This window comes from Ctenopharyngodon idella, chromosome 6 (assembly GCF_019924925.1).
Source record: "Ctenopharyngodon idella isolate HZGC_01 chromosome 6, HZGC01, whole genome shotgun sequence".
NCBI lineage: Eukaryota > Metazoa > Chordata > Actinopteri > Cypriniformes > Xenocyprididae > Ctenopharyngodon > Ctenopharyngodon idella.
This window is the reverse complement of record NC_067225.1, coordinates 1,556,700-1,580,671: the sequence shown is the minus strand read 5'-3', so window position 1 is coordinate 1,580,671 and position 23,972 is coordinate 1,556,700. Positions and strand designations below refer to the sequence as shown.

Sequence of the window (23,972 nt, the reverse complement as noted above, 5' to 3'; positions counted from 1 at the left end):
ATGCTGAATCTACTGTTAAAAATTGTAGTATGAAGTAATGACAGACCTTAAAATTAAAATGCTAGATGTAAAAAAAAAAAATCTTCAAACAATATTGTTAAAACATATTCAGTTTTTAATTTCTCTTCATTAAATTGAACTTACAAAGCGTTTGTCATTGAAAATAGCCGAGGACTACTGGCCATGTAATCATTGCAGATAAATATGATAAATAAAGAGCTATATCACATTCTGTACATAAATTTTTTTCCGTAATTTTGGTAACAACCACATTCTACAGCCAAATCAACTCTCAAAAAATTCAAATAGTGTTCTGCATAAAAAAAAATAAAAATAAAAAATCTGCATAGTGTGTACAAAGACAAACTGAACAACTACTTATTAAACTGTTTCTCTTCTCCAAATAGAGGCTGGATTTTATGAATTCAGTTATATTTAGTGTTGGTTTGTCTGACTTGAAAAGTCCCATCCTGCATAATAAAATTACAGAAATTATAGGGAAAAAAGTTCAGGCAAAAAATTTAAATTCTGTCATCATTTGCTCACCCATTTACTCTTTGTTCCAAACCTGTATGCACTGGTAACTAAACAGTTTTGGTGACCATTGACTTCCATTGTATGGAAGTAAAAAAACACTAAAAAATATTCTCAAAAATATTTCTCAAAATATCTCTTTTTATGTTCCACAGAGGAAAGAAATGCACCCGTTTTTGAGTGAGCTACTCAAGTAAATTGACACTCTCAAATAAGACTCATTCTGATGGCTAATTTCTGCTCTTTACTTCCATCTTATTTAGGGGTGGTTGCCAGGGTTTAATGGCAAGACTGATGTAATTGTATGATTATTTACCCCAAGTTTAACTTTAAAATGCAACATTTAAAAATAAATTAACAGATAGTGGAGAAAGTCCCATAAAGTGTTTTTTTGCACTAAGGCCCATACAAGTTACGCCACTGAACCCCACAATACTTTTCCAATTAAAGCACAGCCTCATACTTCCAGCCTAAGAAATTCTTGGAAACAGTTTTGTAGCTCATGTTACAAAGCTGAGATGATATGTGCCCACAGTCATAATAAAGGTATCTTAAAGGGAGAGTCTAGTATCAGCTTCTGGCTTCTCATATAAAAATACTGATCAGAAACTGATCCTGAACAACTTTTTAGTTTCAGAAAAGTTACCTCCCTGGTGATCTACCATAATTCCAGTTGTGGTTCATTCAAACGGATGATTCATTTAAGAACAAGGCAGTTGTTTATGAATGGGTCATTCATTGAATCTTTGACTCAACCGATTCATTCAAAACGTTGAATCATTCAGACTAATGAAAACACGGCTGAGTGTTTCTGTGAGATGTGCTATGGTTCTGCTGTGATCTTTGTTTGGAACTATATTTGCTGCCGAAACAAAACAAAAACAGTCAATACTGTGTCTAAAATGTAAGTGATTTAATTTAATTGTTTATTGAACTGTTGTATGAAGTGTCACATTTTCAATCGTGATGATATTCAGGAAAGCACTCAAAGTCATGTAATGTTGCTTTTATCATATGTTATAAATATAAAAACTCCACATTTTGAATTTTTACCACAGTATGTTAACTTTGTGAATGAATTTCTTTGAGTGTGCTGCACTCATTTGTTTTCAATTTCTCCTTGAGATGAGGCTGCGCAAGCCTCAACAGCGCAACCTTGTTACCATCAGTACATTATATATTACTATCAATCGCCACTTACACTAAATGTAATAATATCAGAGTCATTCTCGCGTATTGGCGATTCCCTAGTTATTTTTACTTTATTTATTTATTTATTTATTGTTATTGACGTTTTAATAAGGCAACTTGTCCGGTCGGGCAAGTAAAATTTTCTTTCAGTTGCCCCTTCAAAAAAATCCACTTGTCCAAAGTGGACAAGCATTAATGTGAAGCCCTGTGTAACAGCATTCTTTTCATCTTCTCTCTTCAGCTCTTTACATTTTGCACGCTAGTTTGCTCCCTGTCAGGTGACAATGGAGCGCAGTGATAGGGAGTGATTGATGGCTATATTAACCAACCCAAAATCTTCTTTAAACTTAAGAACATAAAGATGAAGTTTAATTGGTTATGTGAGAGAATGGTGGACCAGTTAGTGTATGCTCACAGCAGGCACATACTGTGCAGTTAGTGAACATTTTGTAGAGAAATGAAAACAGGTTGCACCTCAACAATTATTTGCAAATTGCACTTGCACAAATGCTCCCAAATATATTTTGAGGTCACACACGTTAAATCTAGGGAGCATATGTGACCTAAATGGTCGCAATTTAGAGCCTTATATAAATATAAAATATTGCTTGTGTGTGGCAAATTATTGTTTGTGTAATCCATCCTTTACTGTAAATTGCATTTGCTTCCAAAACCCACAATGATTTATTATGACTCATGTGTGTAATTTCATTTTTGTTAAATTGGCTGATGTTTCAACATGAGTCATCAGAAAGAGCTATTATTAAAACAGCAAGGAAGACCGAACCTCCATAGAGGCCCAGTCCAATAAATGGCTATGTATGTTTATGGAATACTTTGATGTATTCATAGAATTTTTGTCAAATACCAAGTGAAAACAACAACAACAGCAACTTGAAATAAGTATTAGCATTCATTAGAGCAGCAGTTCTCAATTCCCGTCCTGGCGACCCACTGCCCTGCACATTTTGTAAGTCTCTGTTATCTGACACACATAGTTGAATTCATGGAGCTCTCTCCTAACAAGCTGATGATCAGAATCAGGTCTGCTAGATAAGGAAGACGAAATGTGTCCCTAATACAGTAGAGCAGGAACTACTGTATTAGGGAGTCTGAGTATAATGTTCAGGGGTTGTGGTGGATTATTATGTCACATAAATTTGTTTTTCCATATAGACTCCCAACCTTGTGGGCAATTCATAATTTATGCAATCACTCATGTCTCTCTTGTTTCACCTGTCTTACCATTCCTACTCAGTTAATTGCCAATGCTTTGTCTTTGTTTTTTATTGGTTCCTAGATTCTTCACCTGTTTTTTGACTATACTTTGCTGGTGCTAGTTTGTTTGCATGCCTTGCTTCCCAGCAGATACATATTGGCAGCTCTGTTTATGTTCCAGTGTCTTTCTGTTTGCCTTTTTCTTGGATAATCCTCATTATAGTCTGTGAACTGACCATCTGCTAGTGATTCCTCATTCAAACTTGGCATTACAATTTAGCCAGCATGGAATCAGAGGAAGGGTGTCAGCTGTGGATCAGCAAGGTGTACTTTTGGGACACAAGTCTCAGATTTATGCAGCCCGTCTCATCAGTATAGGTGGTGGGCTCCATCACTGCTCAGGTCACTAAGCTGATTCCTCTTCCCGTGTTTGCTGGTTTCCATCATTCAACCCTCAAAGCAAAATTCACTAACATCATCATTCTTCTTCCTGCGGTGGAGTGGCTGTGTGGAAAGCCTGCTCCCCGTAGTGATTTTTTTCTGAATTCTCCAAGGAGATGAAGAAGTATTATTGTTCAGTTTACTACAGGGAAGCACATTTTCTCTTTCACCTTCACCAGGGGAGTTGAATATTGGACTATGCCAGGGGTAGTGAACGTCAGTCCTGGAGAGTCACAGTCCTGCAGAGTTTTGCTTCAACCCTAATCAAACACACCTGAACAAGCTAATCAAGGCCTGGAGGGTTACACAGCACTTGCAGACAAATAGGGGCTATCTGTCCTGAGTTAAGCTTCCCTCTGAGCACCAGCATCCTCAATGGTCAATGCCTGGCTTAAATCTCCTAAGCAACCACTCCAGGGAGTGCTCTCCTTTCCAGTATCCACTGAAATGAGATTGATTTCTTTTTGTTATACTCGTCTTCAATTCCTGAACATCTTTGCCTCATGGTGGCCTCTTCAGTTTATATCTTTGCCTCATGGTTGACTTTTCACATTTTCTGCACCAGAGCGTGGAGCCATGGAAAAATACGTCTAGGAGGTAGTGGCAGTCAGCCTAATCCATCCCTCTTCATGGCCTGCGGAGCCAGGTTTATTCTTCATGAGCAAGGAGGATGTCTCCATGCGACCACATATTCACTATGAAGGAATATGCTCTGGAACTGCAAGGAGCCACCATCTTTAAAAGTTGGATGTCCAGAATGCATACTACCTTGACCATATTCATAATGACAGTAAAGGAGAGACTTTGAGTATTTGGTGATGTTTTTAGTTTGAACAATGCTCCAGTTGTCTTCTAGGGACTAATCAACGTCATATTGCGGGACTTCACCTTCATCTATAACAGTAGATCTCTTAAGGGATAGTTCACCCAAAAATTTCAATTCTATCATCATTTACTCACCCTCAAGTTGTTCCAAACCTGTATGAGTTTCTTTCTTCTGTTGAACACAAAAGAAGATATTTTAAAGAATTTCAGTAACTAGACAGTTGACGGTAGCCATGCACGCTGTAAAAAAAACACATGTGACATCTACAGTAATTTACTGTGTTTGTGCATGGGAAATTACTGTATACAAGTTCACAGTGGAATACTGTAGATTCAATCAAAAATTGCAGTAATGAAAGAAGTACTGTGAGAGTCACAGTAACCAGTAATGTCCTGTAGAAAATCACAGTAACTTCCAATGTACTGTAGAGAACACAATAACTACTAATGTACTGTAGAAAATCACAGTAATTGCCAATGTACTGTAGAAAACACAATAACCAATTATGTACTGTAGAAAATCAGAGTAACCTATTATGTTTAAAGAAGGAAAACACAGTACACTGGCAGCTGGGATGCCAGCCAATTACTGCATTTAAATTGACCTCGCTGTAATTCAATTACATTTTCACTCTGAATTGAGAATACAGGAAGCAAATGTATTCTTTAATAAAACTTCAAAAAAATGTTAAAAATCACCAGAAGGTCACAGAGATTTTATTTCAACACATCTAGCAATCAGTGAAGAATGAATACTGAAGCTTGTAATAACGATAAGCTGTTTAAATTTGATTGTCGAAAAATGGATATTCATATTCAAATCATGCAAAATGCATTATGTATGTTAATTATTTATTCATTTGGGCTGAAACAATATAACTAAAAAGCACTTAAGCATTAAGATCCGGTTGGTGCCGATAGCCTAGTGGGTAGCACACTGACATATAGTGCAATTGCGCCTCTGGTGACCCAAGTTTGATTCCTGCCTCGAGGTCCTTTGCTGATCCCATTTCCCTCTCTCCACCCCACGCTTTTTTCTCAATCGCTACACTGTCCTGTCTAATAAGCAAAAAAAAAAAAAAAAAAAAAACAATACTTGCAAATTAGTGAGTTTTACTTTACAGTTACATGGTTGCTACTGTAAATAATAACAGCGAAAATATGGTTATTTCTTCTACAGTAAGTTACTTGTCACTTGCTGCCAGTTAATTACTGTGAATCTCACAGTCAGTTTCTTACAGTACATTGACTTCCATAGTATTTTTTTCCTACTATGGAAGACAGGACGACAGGAAAAACTGAGTACCCACATAGCTTAAATAAACTTGATGAAAACATAATGCTGAACTTACTGTTGAACTTAATCAGTTAATGACTAACAAAACAAATCTCCGACATTCACTGGTGAAAAACCTTGTAACTACATTTGAGCTTGATATTGGGAAAATGTTGATAATATAATCAAATGTCTGACCATACATAAAGCCACAATACTAACATGGTGTTATATATTTTTTTTTTTTAATTTCCCTGCATATTGAGATTCTACACTGACCTGCAATTTTCACTGGTTTCAAAACACACCACGCTGGATATTATCTGCCATTCATCATAATACTTTAACGGCTGGTGACATATCCTTGGAAAAACTCCTTAGATCCAAAAGCTAATGATGAATTGACAACAACTGAGTGTGGGCATTTCACTCACATTGGATTCATGATTGGTTGACTGCCAAATTAAAATATTAAACAGAACAATAAAATAACTTTATTAACCAGTTAATGGTAATTTCAAATAAGCGTTTCTATTCAGAACAATTAAACTTGATTTCGTTTTTGTTTATGTTCCTGTTAAAATTTCAATCATTTATGTTTCTGATTTTGTTCCTTGAACTGGTTTGGAGCCCTGGTTCCAGAGCTTCATCCACCTGTTTTTATGAACATTTTGGAATATTGAATTTGAAAAACGCTGGATGGAAATGCAAAGATGCGTATAGATTCTAAAAATGTGCATAAAAAATTGCACTCAATTGAGGTGGATAAATTTTTTATCTGATAAGAATAAGGCATGCGAATAAATTACGATGGAAACACAGAATAAATCCCTCAATGCGCATAAAAAAACTCACATGACTTTGCCTCAACAGTGGATGTGATTGGAGAAGTGGACTAACCAGTGGAGCAATTTCATTGCACAGCATCTCAAATGTTCGTTTGTCATTTGAGATGCTGTCACTCAAATGTGACTCAAATCATTTATGATGGAGGAAAAAAGAGAGACAGTTTCTTCCCTGATTGCAGCAATTTTTATTTTTATTACAGATATTTTGCATCAATTATCCAGGAAGAGATGAATTTGTTCTCTTGTACACATGGAATGGACATGGTGCTTTATTCGCAAATGTTTTATGTGATATCCCAATTTTGTGCATAAGTTACTGTAAATTTGCAACTTTGGATGGAAACATATACTGACATCTCTCCCTCTATTCTTCATTTGTTTCAATGGAAGCCACCTGGAACTTGTATTGATTTCTACCTGCAGGAACATATTCTTGTTTTGCAAGAAACTAGATTCACTTATAGACTGTAAGACCAAGTAGGATTCTTCAGTACGTCTTAAGTAGGAATAAAAGTTTTTGAAGAATGTCTCGTGTTAAATGCAAAAACAAAAGGAATGAATGTTTGTAACCTTGCAGATATAGAACACTAGAGAGAGCTAAGATCCATTGGGAAATGATATGTGCTTGTTTGATTGAACAGACAGCACTAAATACAAGCACTGTGTAAACTGTAGTTTTACCACATTCACAGACATATTATATGTCTATTATATGAGCTATAGATGCATTGTTTATTCAGAAAACACTTTTTAATCTCTCTTTGGTTGTGGTTTGGTAGTTGTTTTTCACATGTTCCTTAAGATCCGACGCAAAAAAGGGACCAAAGTTGGATAGGAGGTAGGAGGATGTGCTGTCTGTCTGAATGAAACCTTTCCCTTCTTCTGTCAATCAGTGCTGACCCAAGCTATGCCATACTGCTCCTGTGTCATCACTCCTCCAATTCCTCCTTTGTTTGAATGTTCTCAGAAAACTAAAAAAAAAAAGCTATTAATTGAGTATAACACTGTATTTAGTATAAGCTCACTGATTGCTCCTGATTAGGTCAGTAATTTTATGCTCCACTAATTCCAGGGGTTTGGATTGTTGTGTTGGGTTGTGATCTTTACCGAAGTGATGTTTGTTTAATTACGTATACATGAAATTAACATATGTTTGATTTCTTCTCACTGGCTTAAAGGAATAGTTCACCCAAAAATGAAAATTCTGTCATTATTTATTCACCCTCATGTCATTTCAAACCTATATGAGTTTCTATCTTCTGTGGAACACAAAAGAAGATATGTTGAAAAATGTTGGATACCCAATTATTTTGGTGACCACTGACTTCATTCGTATGGACAAAACAAAACAAAACACTGTGAGGTTTCTTAAAATATCTTCTCGTGTTACACAGAAGAAAGAAACTTATACAGTTGTGGAATAACATCAGGGTGAGTAAATGATGACAGAATTTTCATTATGGGTGAACTATCCCTTTAAAGTATAGTTAATTCTGATTTTAAGGTCTGCACTGCTCTGTATATAATTTTTTCTTTCTCTCTCTCTCACTCTCACTCTCTCTCTCTCTCTCTCTCTCTCTCTCTCCCTCTTTCTTGTATATTTTAGATTGAGATCCGGGATACCAGGGACCCTCGATTTGGTGTCCAGCGGTTTCCGTAATGAGACAGCATCCTCCCTACTTTATCTACTCCTCCATCCCTTTCTCCTTGTCCTCAGGCCTGTGTCTCTAAACTCAGTCAGGATGCTGCTAGTGCAGCTCTTTGTAATATAGAAAAAGACTGGAATACACTTCAAGAAGAGAACATATTCAACATACACCTATTTAAAAACCATGAGAAATTAAAACCAATAAAAAGAAGAAAAGATCAGCTTTACATAAACAACAACTCTGGGAAGTAACAAGTTATACATATTACTACTGTTATTTAATAATGCTTTGATGACAATTATGATGATAGTCATGATTATGCTTGCAACAGCGATATTATGTTCAGACTTTCATATTTTATCTAAAATGGGGAACATATTTCTAGCTTTAAGAAAATATATGGAATCAATGCATATGTACAAGAGATTGGGTGCTACTCTGGACACGCAGATGAAAAGAAAAAACAACAAGCCAAAAATTTAAATAAACAACAACAACAACAAAAAAAGAAAAAAAAAAAGAAAAAAAAGAAAAAAAGAAAAAGAAACATTTTGTACAGCACCAGATGTAATTTTGAAGACCATCTTTTTCTGACAAATTTTGAATTCCCCTCTTTGTACATGTGGTCAGCAATCAGAGTTAATTGATGAATTAAATAGTTAAATTGTAAATTCTATATTTATATGGAAACAGGGTACAGCCATTAAGCATTTATTCACCCACATCATATTCCTTATACTAACCGGAGTGTATTTAACAGATAAACAGATTATTTGTCTCTCAGTTCACCTGAAGGTACCAATGACCATTCTATGACTGTGCAGCAGAAAAGACTAACAACAGCTAAATACACCGCTATCCCACAGACATCTAATTTGGCATGCAAATCTCTTCTTACATTTCTTTTTTTACAGACACTTCCTCTCTTGATATTTCCTTTTTCAATGACTTGTTGTGATATTTATGATTAGTGATTAGCACATGAATATTGTTTGGACTCTGCTACATTAATTTCATAATTTATCATTTTCTTCAGTGTTTTGTGGTCAGTAGACCAAGGTGAATTTTTTATTTTTTTTTCCAATTATCATTTGTCTTGAGAAAAAGCCCTGCATGCTGCATTTTACTCAGGCCCTTATCTGCAATTTCCCACACTATGTAAGTAGAGCACAGTGGTACAGCACAAAGTTAACCGTAACACATCTAGGTGACCCCTACTGAAAATCCAGAGTGTTTATGCTAGTTAGAGCTGGTATAGTGCTGGTCTAGCTGGTGGACCAGCATAGTCATGCTGTTCTCGAGCAAAACTGAGCTGGTCCACCAACACTCCGGCTTCTCATGCTGATGACCAACAATGCTGGATTTTTCAGCAGGGAATACTGAGACTTGGTACACAGTCATGAAAATGACTACATCTATGTTTCCAAGGCAAGATGTGTAGCACAATTATTCACACAATTTCTTAGCATATACTCACATTACTTTCAATGGACTGATGTGACTTAATTCTTCACATATGCAAAATGCAACAACCGATTCTCGTAACAGAAATCAACGAAAAAGAAAAATCTCAATATTTTGTTATAAATTCCTTAAATATTTGAATCATGATAAACCATTCAAACAGAATAGGAATTTGTGCAAAATCAATATTCATCTAAGGTTGTACTTGTTTCATTTGTGTTTTTATCAACATCTTCCTTCACCTTGTGTTAAACTTCTATCTGTCTTGTAATGGTATGATTTCTGCTAAGTGGCTGGAGCTAACACGGACCTTCAAGGTGCACTGGAGAGGAACGTTTACATCAATTAGGATCATCTCAAGAGGAAAGCCCTGTTGGGGGTAGGTCTGACCCCTAGTCTGCAGCCCCTTGAGTGGCGGATTTTGGAGATGACATGAAATGGACTGAAAACGAATTGTGACATACTCCATGGTGCTTAAACCCTTCTAACCCTTATATAAAGACTGCTTTGCTGCTCCCCATCTACCTCAGTCTTGAACCCCTCCTACTCTATTTTCTTGATATGCTCCACTGGGAGATGAATGCTGAGATCAGACGGAGAGTGGGGGTATGAGGAGCAGGAAGATTAGACTGCACTGGACTTGGGTTTCTATTCCGTAATCTTAAAACACAGCTTCTCCATAAATTCCCCTCATTCATCTATTCTACACTACCATTCAAAAGTTTGGAAACGCTAAGACATTTTTTGTTTTAAAAAACCTGAGACTTTGATTCACCTAAGATGCATTAAATTGATCAGAAATTAATGTAAATGGCATTTACCATGTTATAAATGCTGTATTATATACAGTTGTATTATGAATGCTTCATTATTTAAACTGTTCATCAAAGAGTCTTACTGTACATGTGCAGCATTAACAGCTCATGCATTCTAGCAGTGTTAATTAATATATTCAACTGAAGTTTCATGTTTCATCTTTGTGATCACTGATAAAAATTTCATTTAAAAAAAATAGAAAACAGTTATTTCAAACCGTATTGATAATTTACAGTATCACTGGTTTATTGTATTTTGTTTTGATTAATTAAATGCTACATTGGTGAACAGAAGGATGAGTTTCTTTTTTTTTTTTTTAAAGTCACAAAAATGTCTTGGTTTTGCCAAACTTGATGTATTTCTGTATTCATCATTCACATTTCATTTGGTACAGTACATCATGCATACAAAGAAATCCAGAGCCCAGTAAAACTACAAACAAAAACATATCCAATAGTAATTTCATCCTGGGTGCACTGTGCTGGTCAATCTTTATTTGACACTCGAAAAATACAAGCAGAGACTCACATGCACACACAAGCACTACCCCAATGACAACTAGTTATTTCTGAAAATTTGGCCACCTCAAGGGCAGTGTATTTCTGCAGTACTCAATATAATTTCTTCTCAAAGCCATTTATATTTTGTGTTTGTCTCACAGAACATTAACATGACCACTGCCCAGATGTTTTTACAAATTAACTGATTTATGCAACAATTTTTGTCTTTATACACATGAAGATGTAGAAAGATTTCTGTATTCTGATCATAGTGTAAAACTAATTGGATATTTACGTGTTGGTCTTAGCTGTTATCTTCATTGATGCACAACATTTTTCAGTTAGTCTCATGTGAAACAACATTGTCATCCAATGTCTAGTCATTAGTATTTCAATTGAAAAAAATAATATTTGATAGGCCCATGTTACTGAAGGCTTAGTAGTGTTTGTTTTATTTGTTTTTAATTTTTACTTTCTCTTCTGTCTTGCAACACTTTTTTTCTTAATCTACCATTTAAAAAAAAAAAAAAAATAACAAAAGAAAGAATTTAATGTGCCAAAATTAAAGAACAAGACTACTGTGGAAAGATACGACAAGGTTAATTTCTGAAGTTTACATTGTCTTTCCTTGTGCTTCATGTGTTTAATGCCTCTCTTTTGGAGATTATGCTTTTTGCTCTAGTTGTAAATGTTTTCCCCCCTCTGATCTTTCTGGAATGCTGTTATCTCTAAATTAAACAAAAATGTATAAAAATATTTCTGCAAGTCATAGGGGAGTGCAACATAACTAACATCGTCACCATCACTGAAACATTGTTGGTGTTGTTGTATAAAATATTTAAAAAAAAAAAAAAAAAAAAAAAAAAAACATTGAATACCATGTTATAGGTTTATTTTGGGGGAAGATACACTTTTACTCAGGTATACAAACCAAAAAATGTTTTTTGGTGTCAAGCAAAACAGACTGGAAGAAAGCGGAAACTGCAAAGATTCTGGATCCACATTCTGAACAAGTTTGTTATTTATCTTTTTTACACATTTGCATTTAAAAAATATGAATATGCTTATCTATAGTTTATGGCTGCGCAGCAACATGCAACTTACAGCTTAACATACAACCTCATACAAATCATGCAGGTAAAATGGCCATATCTGAAAATCCACACACAAATTATAACATCCCATTTAACACCCTGCAAACTAGAAAAAGAGGTCCACACACATGACTTATTTGTTTTGATTCAGTATGAATTTGAGTGAGTGTGTTTAAGTGCTATATTTAGCTGTATCTGCAAAAGAAAAATATGCTGGAAGCCTGCTTGCACATTATATAACAATTATGAAAAAATGTTGTCTGTGCGTCCAGTCTGGCAATTGCCGGCAGAAAGCCACTTCATGTAGTGCTCATTAACAGCACCAGTAGAGAATGAAGGACTAGATCAAAAGAGCGAGGGATGATGAAAAGGAAAGGCTGGGCACTGGCCAGCACAGACAGGATGGGCCATGGCCAGAGTAGGTGCCAACATATCAGCAGGCATTAAACGCATCTTTGGTACAGCCAGGTGCAGCAAGCTGTGCTATAGAGAGTAAATCCTCCATCCTGAGAGCAATTACAAGTTGGCTTCATATGAATGCTAAAAATGTGACACTGCCACACTGGGTCACAAAATGATACATTTTGTGTTCCAGTACAGTAAGTATTGCTGTAGATTTCCCTTAATTGCTATTTTTAATTTTATTGTCATACATAATTTCATGTAAGCAAACCTTGCATATTGTATGGATCACATTGAAAGAGTCACACTTTATATTAGGCGATGTCTTTAACTACTATGCATAGGTACAACATACTAATTGTGTTCATGTTGTATTGCAAATAACTTTTGCGGCTATTAAGGTAGAATATGAGTAAGGTTAGGGACAGGTGTAAGGGAAGGGTAAACAGTGTAATTATAAATGTAGTCAATGATTAAATGTTAATAAATAGTAGTTTAATATTTTTGAATTTCATGAAGTATAAACCAAAATGAAACCACACACTAGATTTGATTTCAAGTTGGACATCTATGTCTGTAACAGTGTTATACATGTCACAAAATATCAAAATAAGTCTTGATATTTCAAATACTAATACTAAATATAACAGGCCTTTTGCTAATACTTGATGCTAATCATGATGAAAGAAATCTGCAATAAAATAGGCTTACTGTGATTTTTTCCCTCCACAGCCCTTGTTCCATTTTTGACATATGTGGCTGTTGCATATTAAAATGCCATCACTAATTTAAGAAAGCAAGCTCAACCATAGAGTCAGTGGTGTCACAGTGGTCATCAAAGCAACAAGATTTTCCCAACAGACTGTAGTGAATGGTGTGATATATAATTTTTTTTTTTTTTTTTTTATTAATTCTGATGTCATGAGTGAAGTAAAAACTACACAGACTGTCAACAGACTCTTCACAGGTACACTTGATGTCCTTTTTATGTCTGTATATTTTTTTAAATGTAACTGATTTCAAAAGAAGAACAGTCGTAAATAATACCAGATTCTTCATGTTGTAACAATAGTAAAACCCTTTTTTATATATATATATATATATATATATATATATATACACGATCAGGCATAACATTATGACCACCTATCTAATAACCTGTAGGACCTCCTTTAGCCCGCAAAACAGCAGCCACACGGCGAGGCATTGATTAGACGAAGAGGTGATAGGTCTCCTGGAGTATCTGGTACCATAATGTCAACAGCAGGTTCTCCAGTTCCCATACATTGCGGAGTGGAGTGGTGGTTATGTAGTGCGAACATGAACCCAATCAAACATTTGTGGTTCGACTTGGAAAAGCTTCCAAGTTGAAACACATATGTTCAATGTTCATGTCAGGCCAAGGCATTAACAGAAATTCTCCATCATATTCCTTGAACCACTCTTTGATGATTCGGGCAGTGTGGCATGGCGCATTGTCCTGTTGGTATTGGCCATCACCAGCAAGGAACACAGTTGGTGCACTTGGTCCACAATAATGTTCAGATACCTGACAGTTGTCAGGGATTGTGCTATTGGGATAATGAGGCCTAAAGTGTCCCAAGAAAACTGGGAAAATTCGGCAAAGCTTTGTATTATTTATATTGTATTACTTTTTTTTTTGCTCACTTTGTATAAAAAAAAAAAGTTTGGTTTGTTTTCTCGTGTGCACTTACTAAACTTTTTGTCAGCTGATCCCCTGTGGCTTATTTACTTGCAAGTAATAACACCAGTTCAAAAGTTTACATACCCTTGATTCTTAATACTGTGTCATTACCTGGATGATCCACGACTGGTTGTTTGTTTTGTGATGGTTGTTCATGAGTCCCTTGTTTGTCCTGAGCAGTTAAACTGAGTTCTGTTCTTCAGAAAAATCCTTCATGTCCCGCAGAGTCTTTGATTTTTCAACATCTTTTGCATATTTGAACCCTTTCCAACAATGACTGTATGATTTTGAGGTCCATCTTTTCACACTGAGGACAACTGAGGGACTCAAACACAACTATTAAAAAGGTTCAAACATTCAGTGATGGTCCAGAAGGAAACCGATGCATTAAGAGTCGGGGATGTAAACTTTTTGGATTGGATGAACAGGATAAATAGTACTTTTTTTGTCTTCTGGGAAACATGTAAGCATCTTCTGTAGTTTCCGAAGGGCAGAACTAAATGAAAAAAATATGATCTTTAAACAAAATAAGAAAAACTTATATATATATATATATATATATATAAATGGTGCTGCTTGAAAGTTTGTGAACCCCTTGCAGAATCTGTGAAAATGTGAAAAATTTTAACAAAATAAGAGAGATCATACAAAATGCATGTTATTTTTTATTTAGTACTGTCCTGAGTAAGATATTTTACATAAAAGATGTTTACATATAGTCCACAAGACAAAAAAAAAAATAGCTGAATTTATTAAAATAACCCAGATCAAAAGTTTGTGAACCCTTGATTCTTAATACTGTTTGTGGTTACCTGGATAATCCACAACTGTTTTTTTTTTTTTTTTTTTTTTTTGTGATGGTTGTTCATGAGTCCCTTTTTTGTCCTGAGCAGTTTGAGCAGTTTTTCCTGAGCATTCTTCAGTTTTCAAGGATTTTTTGCATATTTGAACCCTTTACAACAGTGACTGAATGATTTTGAGATCCGTCTTTTCACACTGAGGACAACTGAGGGACTCAAACACAACTATTAAAAAAGGTTCAAACATTCACTGATGCTCCAGAAGGAAACACGATGCATTAAGAGCCGGGGGGTGAAAACTTTTGAACAGGGTAAAGATGTCCAAATTTTTCTTATTTTGTTTAAATATCAATTTTTTTTTCATTTAGTACTGCCCTTCGGAAGCAACAGAAGTTACATGCATGTTTCCCGGAAGACGGATTAAGTACAATTTACCTTGATCTTCAAATTCAAAATGTTTTCATCCCCCAGCTCTTAATGCATCGTGTTTCCTTCTGACCATCAGTGAATGTTTGAACCTTTTTTAATAGTTGTGTTTGAGTCCCTCAGTTGTCCTCAGTGTGAAAAGATGGATCTCAAAATCATACAGGGGAATATATATATATATATATATATGTATATATATATATACCCATAAGGGGTTCTACTATTGTTACAAGATGAACTCTCCTGACAGCAAAGCATGTGTGTTTGTACTTTTATGCTGTATTGTTCACTATAACGGTTAAAGCGACACATACAAGTTTCTGTTACAGTAGAGTGTGAAAAGATGGACCTCAGTCTGCTCATTCATTCATATGTGTATAAATCTTTCATGTATATCATGTTCATGTTCAGTATATAATTCTTATCATTTATTAATGTATTCAACTAATAACATTTCTATTTTTGCAACAATTTCAACAGAAAACTAAACAAAAAATAACCCAAATATATGAGAAAATAAAAGTCAGTGGCATATAAGCCTTGCTGTCAGTTATTTCAATGTAAAACCATTCTAAGGCTATGAAGTATGAGGTTGACAGGGTAAAAAAAACTATATATATATATAAACTAATTTGGGGGGTTTCTATACAGAAAAGGCATGTACATTACTAGAATAGAATTTCTGACAACTGAATTTTGATTTATGATTTTATTATTTATATTGTATTACTATTTTTTGCTCAATTTGTTTAAAAAAAAAAAAGAAAAGAAAAAGAAAAAAAGTTTGTTTTATTTACAATTAGTCCCTGTGGCCTATTTACTTGTGTTAAGTAATAAAAATCTTACAAAATGAATAGCAATTCACATGCATGTAACATATTTTTGTTGTTATTTTTCTAATTACATTTCAATGAATGGCAAGAATGTGCGCAGTATCAAGCCCTTTATTAGTGACTATCCTGAGCGGTGATGTCAAAGCCAGCAGACAGACAAATATCTGTCAATTTCAGGCTTTAAAAAGCTATCGGTCACAACAAAAACATTTGCTATATTATTATGAAAATTTTGTGATTGAAATGTTGCTTGCAAAAAATTCCCCATAATACATGGCTGTCTGGAAAATGAGAATGGTGTACTAAGAATGGTGCAGTTATGATATCTACCAGCAGGGGTTAACTGAGTCATGCTAAGGCACCTTGGTACAGACCACTGCAAAAACAGCACTGTGCTATTTGTCACTGTCCTCAAAACTTTACGGAATGGACTGATCATAGTTGTTAGTGAGACTACATAAGCCATTTTATATTTGGATATTTATAATATTTAAAATATGTGACAACTTGCCCCATTTATCAAAATACCCTTGTCCTTATGTGCATAATATAGTTACCTTTGCCTGGATATATGTGTGGATTTACTGCATTAATGCATTTACGCAACAGCTATTATAAAAAATACAATGATATTTTAAATTTGAAAGAATTCACAAAAATTATTTAAATTTTAAGAACTTTTTGAACTAGGTGTTTGGAACCAACATACAAAACCACTTTAGATACTAAGTTACTAAAATAAAGTTCTTGTGACAATTAGCCCCAGACTGCCGCTATTTTAAATATAATTCTAATATAAATGTATGGATTAGTACACTTCCTAGCAGCACTGTGGTGTTTTGATTGGTGCAACATATTGCAAATACATTGCAGAGAACATGAGTAATGTTAATAATGTTAACAGAACATTTGTCTGCTTTCAGCTTGTTAGTTAGGATATAAATAAGGTACAATATTGAGTCGCAGTTTATGTTCTTCATTGTGGCCTGAAAGTGTCGACAGAGTAGGCATCTTTCCACAATATAGATACTGTCAGAAACAGCTGAGTACCACCAGAAAACCAATGCTCCCCCAATGAGTTTGACCCCATTATCCTGGACCACCCAGCCAGCAGAGCTGTTGAAGAAGCCATCGATACACAACATTTCACTTGAAGTTTGGTAACAGCACATTGAGCCAAATATGTTTGTCATGTTTCTAGAAAAACAAAGTGTCTCATTGTTGCATTACTCATTAAACTAAAACATTGCATGATGAAATACACACATGTAAATAACCACCCAGATTCAGATTCCCTATTATAAAATGTTGATGACAAATTGCATTTCTTTCCACCAAATAAATAATGTACTGGCTAAAATTGTGTTGTTGGCTGTAATTGGACACACGTGACACAGGCTTGTTCAACCACAGGATGATAGAGGGGGAGCTTGTTAATATTATAAAAGAATATATACAAGGCTGCCGACAGTGCATTGTCAAATTACATTTACCTTTGCAGCTTTCTAAAAATACACCTATATCCTAATCATATTCATATTCAAACACATTGGTTCTCATCTACAGTATGCTGACCTTTGTGTGGAAACAGCAGGGTCTCTTCTCATCGGTTTATAATCAGTTTCCTCCTGATGCAGTGTTTTCTGGAGAAGGTGGCATTAGTTACCCATAACATGGGAGCAATTAAATATTTACAATGAAATTGTTCATTTTAAAGTTGACATGAAACGGAAGTTGCAATAGTCTTTTCTTTCCTATAGAGTGGTGCAGTGATAACAGATTTTTGTAGGCTGTCCTGATGTCAATGGGTTTTTTGAATGGGTTTATGGTTAAATGTCTGAAATAAGGTCTGGTGAACAAAAGCTTAGATATTTTTACACGTTATTAATGTTATCAAATTCTACGATATATAGTTAAAAGCTTTTACTTGTCTTGTAAAAGGCAGTTGCTAATGCTAAGTGGCTAAATGGGTTGTTGGGCTCACAAAAAATGTAATCATCCCCATACACCGATTGGCTTCATCACTCTGTCTCCTCTCCACCAATAAGCTGGTATGTGGCGGGCATTCTGGCGCAATACGGCTGCCGTCGCATCATCCAGGTGGATGCTGCACATTGGTGGTGGTTGAGGAGATTCCCCCTGTAAAGTGCTTTGAGTACCCAGAAAAGCGCTATATAAATATAAGGAATTATTAATTATTATTATTAATCAGCTGAACAGGTAAACTCTTCTACTCGCTAGTCCGCTTTCACAGCCTCGTGTTTATTATTGCATTCTTGCAAACTATTAGAACTTAAACTTCCAGTGAAAATGTTTTTCAAAAACAAAGACTGAAAGAGTTGTCGAGTGGTGTAGTTATGACTTGATGCTGAAGTCATGTGAGTGTGAGGTTCCTTTATAGCCTACGTTTAGCTTTTTACTTCTGATTGTATTTATGCTTCAAAATTCATAAAAGTTGTTCATTTGTGAAGACTGTTACAATGAACAAAATGTGTAATCATAAGCTTTTGTTAGTCACAGACCTTATTTTCTGCAATAATCCAAAAGCCAATGAAAAAATCCTATTGGGTTTTTGTCGAGAGAACCAGGGTGATGCTAACTTCTGGGTTGGCCTATAAAAACACGTCATCCCTGCACCATATTGTGGTGTATGTCTAAGTGGAAAAAATGTAGGGTAGGATTTGATTTCATCCTTCAGAAATTGATTTGATCGTAAGAAGTTTGGTGTTGCGGCAGGCTTAAGTCCTTGTTTTAGTGCAGTGATTGACAGGTGGTACTTTGCTTCTGTTCAAACACATTTGACTACATGAGTATTTATACTGTGAATGCTATGAGATCACATGCATTTTCTACCACCACCAAGTTTAGTTTGAAATTTGTTTTGGACCGCATTTACACATGTATTTAATATTGTCCACTTGTGACTTGATTGCCCAATACACATCTTAATATCTGGCTTAAAAGAGGGCTTTAAATACTACAAAGAGGCCAAATTTTTCTATTTTTTAAAGGGTTAGTTCACCCAAAAATGAAAATAATGTCATTTATTACTCACCCTCATGCCGTTCCACACTCGTAAGACATTCGTTAATCTTCGGAACACCAATTTAGATATTTTTGTTGAAATCCGATGGCTCTGCGAGGCCTGCATAGCCAGCAATGACATTTCCTCTCTCAAGATCCATTAATGAAGTTTCGGAGCGTTATGAATCAGCGTGTCGAATCAGCGGTTTGGAGCGTCAAAGTCACGTGATTTCAGCAGTTTGACGGTTTGACACGCGATCCGAATCATGATTCGATACACTGATTCATAACGCTCCGAAGCTTCCTGAAGCAGTGTTTTGAAATTGGCCATCACTAAATAAGTCGTTTTGTTTTTTTTGCCGCACCAAAAATATTCTCACCGCTTTATAATATTAATATTGAACCACTGTACTCACATGAACTCACTGATTTAAATATGTTTTTAGTACCTTTATGGATCTTGAGAGAGGAAATGTCATTGCTCCCTATGTAGGCCTCACAGAGCCATCGGATTTCAACAAAAATATCTCAATTTGCATTCCGAAGATTAACAAAGGTCTTACGAGTGTGGAACGGCATGAGGGTGAGTAATAAATGACAGAATTTTCATTTTTGGGTGAACTAACCCTTTAAGGCCCACCATAGACTTAATTTGAACTATTCAATAGGGTGTTTTTTTACGGTTATATTATCTCTCAATGTCAATATCTAATGGAAATTAGCCTTTATCATCACTCACTCTCAGCTCTCTTTTCATTCAGCAATGTTCAGCAAATGCTAAAACTAGTTATAAAAATGTTCACAAACATTTTATTTAAAAAGCAAAATGTGATGCATTTTATGTCATGAAAAGGGGAAGGGTTCAAATTAGGTAAAAAAAAAAAAAAAAGAAAAGAAAAAAGATACAACAAAAATATGTCTATGGATGCTAGAAAAGTGCCAAATGTTTGTGGGGTTAAGAGGTCAATCTCAATTAAAACCGTATCCCAATAAACCCAACCCTAACTGTTACAATGACACATAAAAGAAATACCATGCATCAAATTTGGTGTACTATATTTCTCTGATAACAGAATGACACTTCACCGAAGTACACAGGATCATGTAGTTAAGGTGCTGGTAAATTTCAGATCACATAGTCTTTGTTTTTTTTTTTTCCTTTTTCCTTTTTAAGACCCTTCTATGAAAGAAACATTCATATAAACCAGTGAACTAAGGCTGACCACATTAACCCATCATCATTTCAAGATCTTTTCACATTAGGGTAAAACAAAAACAGACATAGCCTTATCTTTTATATTGTTGTATTGTATAAATCCACCAAGCAGACAACTATAGTTCTCTAGATGCAACAGGGGCATTGGTTTTGTTTGAAGTAGGGTCAATATCCCACTACTGTGGTCATCATGGCACATTAATTGGTGACCTCACTGTTTATAAAAGGTCCCATCAAAGGGAGATACAGCACTATGCCTATTTTGTTAAAAAAAAGGCTGTCCTGTGAGCAGCTTTTTGTAATTATAAAAAGGGGAAAACACTTAAATTTGAGAGACCACAGCAGCAGCACACTTGCTTTGTCTTTTTCACTGATCAAACCATTTGGCCACAGCATTTCTTTCCTCTCTTCCTTTCTAAAATGGTGGTTGGAATGCAAGGACTGGTCAAAAAGGAGAGTAAATTAAATGAAGAGAATGAAGTATATGAAGTGAGAGAAATGAAGTATACACTATACAGGATTGAAGGGCTTGGGAGGGTACACATACTTTTTAACGGAGTATAAACAAAAACATTTCTGCAAATTCTTTTCCGCAAAGTCTTGTGCTTTGCGAGTCACAAAGAGGGTCTTTTAACAATCATTGGAAACAAGTTAAAAAACAAAGTTTGAACTGACAATTGCATGTTTTTACCTAAAGAGGCAATCATGATCACATTGGGAAACATAATAAACAATTCAAATGGACCAACTGAAGCACCATAAGATCTGCTTGTCAAGTATTATATATATATCAAGTGAGTAGTGATTTTATGACACTAACGAGAATTCAACAGGCCAGAGACCTGTCGGACCCTAACAATAGCTAGACACTGGAATGATTCAGAGTGAGGAAATAACTCACCGTTCACTAAGAATTGCTTTCATGTGCATTCAGAAACACTTTGCTCTGAGCCAAGCATGCCATCCATGAACACACTACAAAACTGTTCCGATGACGACTACCGATAAAACTGAAAATCGGAGAATGTACTCCGAGTCAAGCGTGCAAAGCATCTTAAAGTAAGAGTGCCATTTCATATGGTCATTATACCATATATCAGACATGAAAGTTGAAAACTCATCTAAGATCAGCATGATCACTTTTACTCTTAGATAAGTCTTAAACATGAGAACCCTACTTTTAGAGAAAGTTTTGTTTCACCACTGGTGCTTAACTTTCCTCTTAAATACTCAGCATGAACACATCATTGTAGCATTTGGGTGATTTTTCAAAATACATTTAAATCTGGTTATATACTCCAAACTAGTTACTTTAATGTTCCATTGATTTGATTGTTATGAAGTCCACACTAAGTTACATGTAACTGCAGAAATTCAGTTTTTGGAAAAAGATAAAAGGAACTGGGAAAAGTAAAGAAAAAAAAAAGAAAAAAAAAAAAAGTAGACCATCCATACAGAACTCAATACATCAAATTCCCGCTAACAACGCAGAGCTTCTCCACAGGTAAAAGTGAGGAGGATATCACACACTTCTCTTTCTGACACACACATACACGCATTCACACGCACGCACGCACGCTCACACGGTGGGTCCTAAAAAGTCCCCGACTGTGTCCATACCCCTGAACCCTGTAAATTTCGTTGTGGATAGTGCTGTGCTCCAGAAGCTGTGAGATGTCTCGAGTTAGCCTGAGTGGGTCTGTCTATTCTCTGGCTGTGCACTCTGGATGACTGGGCCAATCTGGAGCCATGAGCACCTTGTGTGTGTGGTACTGCAGTGCTGTCCATTTTTAGGTTGCCTAGACCTCTTGTGGGTAGAGAAAGAGCAGCTGACAGGGTGCTGTCCAACAGTTTAGCTTTAAGGCCTGAGGTGTCCATTCCACCTCCACTGCTGCTGTGAGGCTGTGGCGCACACATTGTTGAGTCCACTGAGGAGATGGATACTGTAGAAGAGGGCGGGCTTTCTTGGGTGAGTGGGCTGTGTGTGGGCAGCTTTGAAGGATAGTAACTAGGCCCCCCAGAGCTGCAGCGGGGAGGGGAGGGGCTTACAGAGGGACAGAATGGAGAAGAGGAGCTCTGCTGGTCGTAGGTGGGGCTTTCCGAGTGCTGATGGGATTCTGGCTGGAGAGGCAGCATCTGCTGGATGTTCATTAATGACAGATTTAACAAAGTTCAGAACAAACATTTGGAATAATTAAAAAAAAAAAAAAAAAATTAAGTAGTGTATGAATTTCATGACATTGTCTGAAATATCTGTTTTTTTTCTTGGTTATGCATTGTGAATATCCTACCTGATGTGGGTGTACAGAAGGACTCTTTATGGGAGAGGCCAGAGATGCGCTCTGAAGATCATACCTGTCCATCTCAAGGGCATCTATCAAGACACAAATAAATACTCAAACTCCGCAGCTCACAGCATTCTCAGTTCAGTTACTGAAAACATGCAGGGAGGGGAAAAGTCCAATTCATACCAGAGCTCTTGTCACGACTGCTGATTTGGTCATTCATTCCGGCATCTGCTCTTTTAAGGGCACGCTCTATGTTTAGATTACCCCTCAGGACACGTTCCAGAGCACCCTGTCCCTCCCTCAACCGCTCAACTGATGTAGGGACCATCCTGATAAACACACACAAAAAGTCACATTCACAACGACCGTTCATTAGGGATCTGTGAGAATGTGTATGAAGAGCTAGTGTTTAGCAAGGTTATTATCATCAAATAAAACCACTAAAATAATAAAAAAAAAAACATTAAATTGAAATAAAGCTGAAATAAAATAAAAAAATATTTGATGAAAAACTTTTTGAAAATTAGAAATGTTGCAACTAACTGAAATAAGTTTAGGTTAAAGCACTAAAATTAAAGGGTTAGTTCATCGATCATCTTCGGAAAACAAATTAAGATATTTTTGATGAAATCCGATGGCTCAGTGAGGCCTCCATTGACAGCAAGTTAATTTAGACTATCAAACGCCTAGCAAGGTACTAAATATATATTTAAAACAGTTCAAGTGACTACAGTGGTTCAACCTTAATGATTTGAAATGACGAGAATATTTTTTGTGCGCCAAAAAAAAATAAAAATAAATAAAAATGGACGATCTAGTGAAGGACGATTTCAAAACAGTTTCATGAAGCTTCAAAGCTTTACAAATCTTTGGTTTCCAATCAGTGGTTCGGAGCGTGTATCAAATGATCTCAAACTGCCAGTCACATGATTTCAGTAAACGAGGCTTCGTTACGCCATAATTGTTTCAAAATTTCAATGGTTCACGTGACTTTGGCAGTGCTCCAAACCACTGATTTGAAACAAGATTCGTAAAGCTTCGAAGCTTCATGAAGCAGTGTTTTGAAATTGCCCTTCACTAGATATTGTTAAATAAAGTCATTATTTTGTTTTTTGGTGCACAAAAAGTATTCTTGTCACTTCATAACATTAAGGTTGAACTACTGTAGTCACATGAACTGTTTTAAATATTTTTAGTACCTTTCTGGGCATTTGAAAGTCTAAATTAACTTGCTGTCAATGCAGGCCTCACGAGCCATCGGATTTTATCAAAAATATCTTACTTTGTGTTCTGAAGATGAACGAAGGTCTTACAGGTTTGGAACAACATGAGAGTGAGCAATTAAAGACAGAATTTTCATTTTTGGGTGAATTAACCTTTAATAACTAGAAATAAAAACTAAAACTGAAATAAAAATAAATG

The 23,972-nt window shown here is 35.7% G+C and overlaps 2 protein-coding genes across 12 annotated transcripts in view; one reads left to right on the top strand and one right to left on the bottom strand.

Annotated features, from left to right (window-relative positions):
* lhfpl4a (LHFPL tetraspan subfamily member 4a) overlaps positions 1-10,555 on the top strand; it is a 40,740-nt gene extending 30,185 nt beyond the window's left edge. For all 4 annotated transcript variants that reach the window (XM_051897925.1, XM_051897926.1, XM_051897928.1 and 1 more), the window contains one exon: positions 7,940-10,555. In XM_051897925.1, the coding sequence (XP_051753885.1) occupies positions 7,940-7,993 (54 nt within the window). In that variant the 3' untranslated portion in view covers positions 7,994-10,555. The remainder of the gene's footprint in view (positions 1-7,939) is intronic.
* Positions 10,556-20,085: 9,530 nt separating this feature from the next.
* setd5 (SET domain containing 5) overlaps positions 20,086-23,972 on the bottom strand; it is a 50,432-nt gene continuing 46,545 nt past the window's right edge. For 7 of the 8 annotated variants that reach the window (XM_051896002.1, XM_051896000.1, XM_051896004.1 and 4 more), the window contains 3 exons: positions 22,734-22,879; positions 22,554-22,636; positions 20,086-22,401 (listed from right to left, as the gene is read on the bottom strand). In XM_051896002.1, coding sequence (XP_051751962.1) covers positions 21,856-22,401; positions 22,554-22,636; positions 22,734-22,879 — 775 coding nt within the window. In that variant the 3' untranslated portion in view covers positions 20,086-21,855. The remainder of the gene's footprint in view (positions 22,402-22,553; positions 22,637-22,733; positions 22,880-23,972) is intronic. The other variant, XM_051896003.1, reaches the window with a different exon arrangement.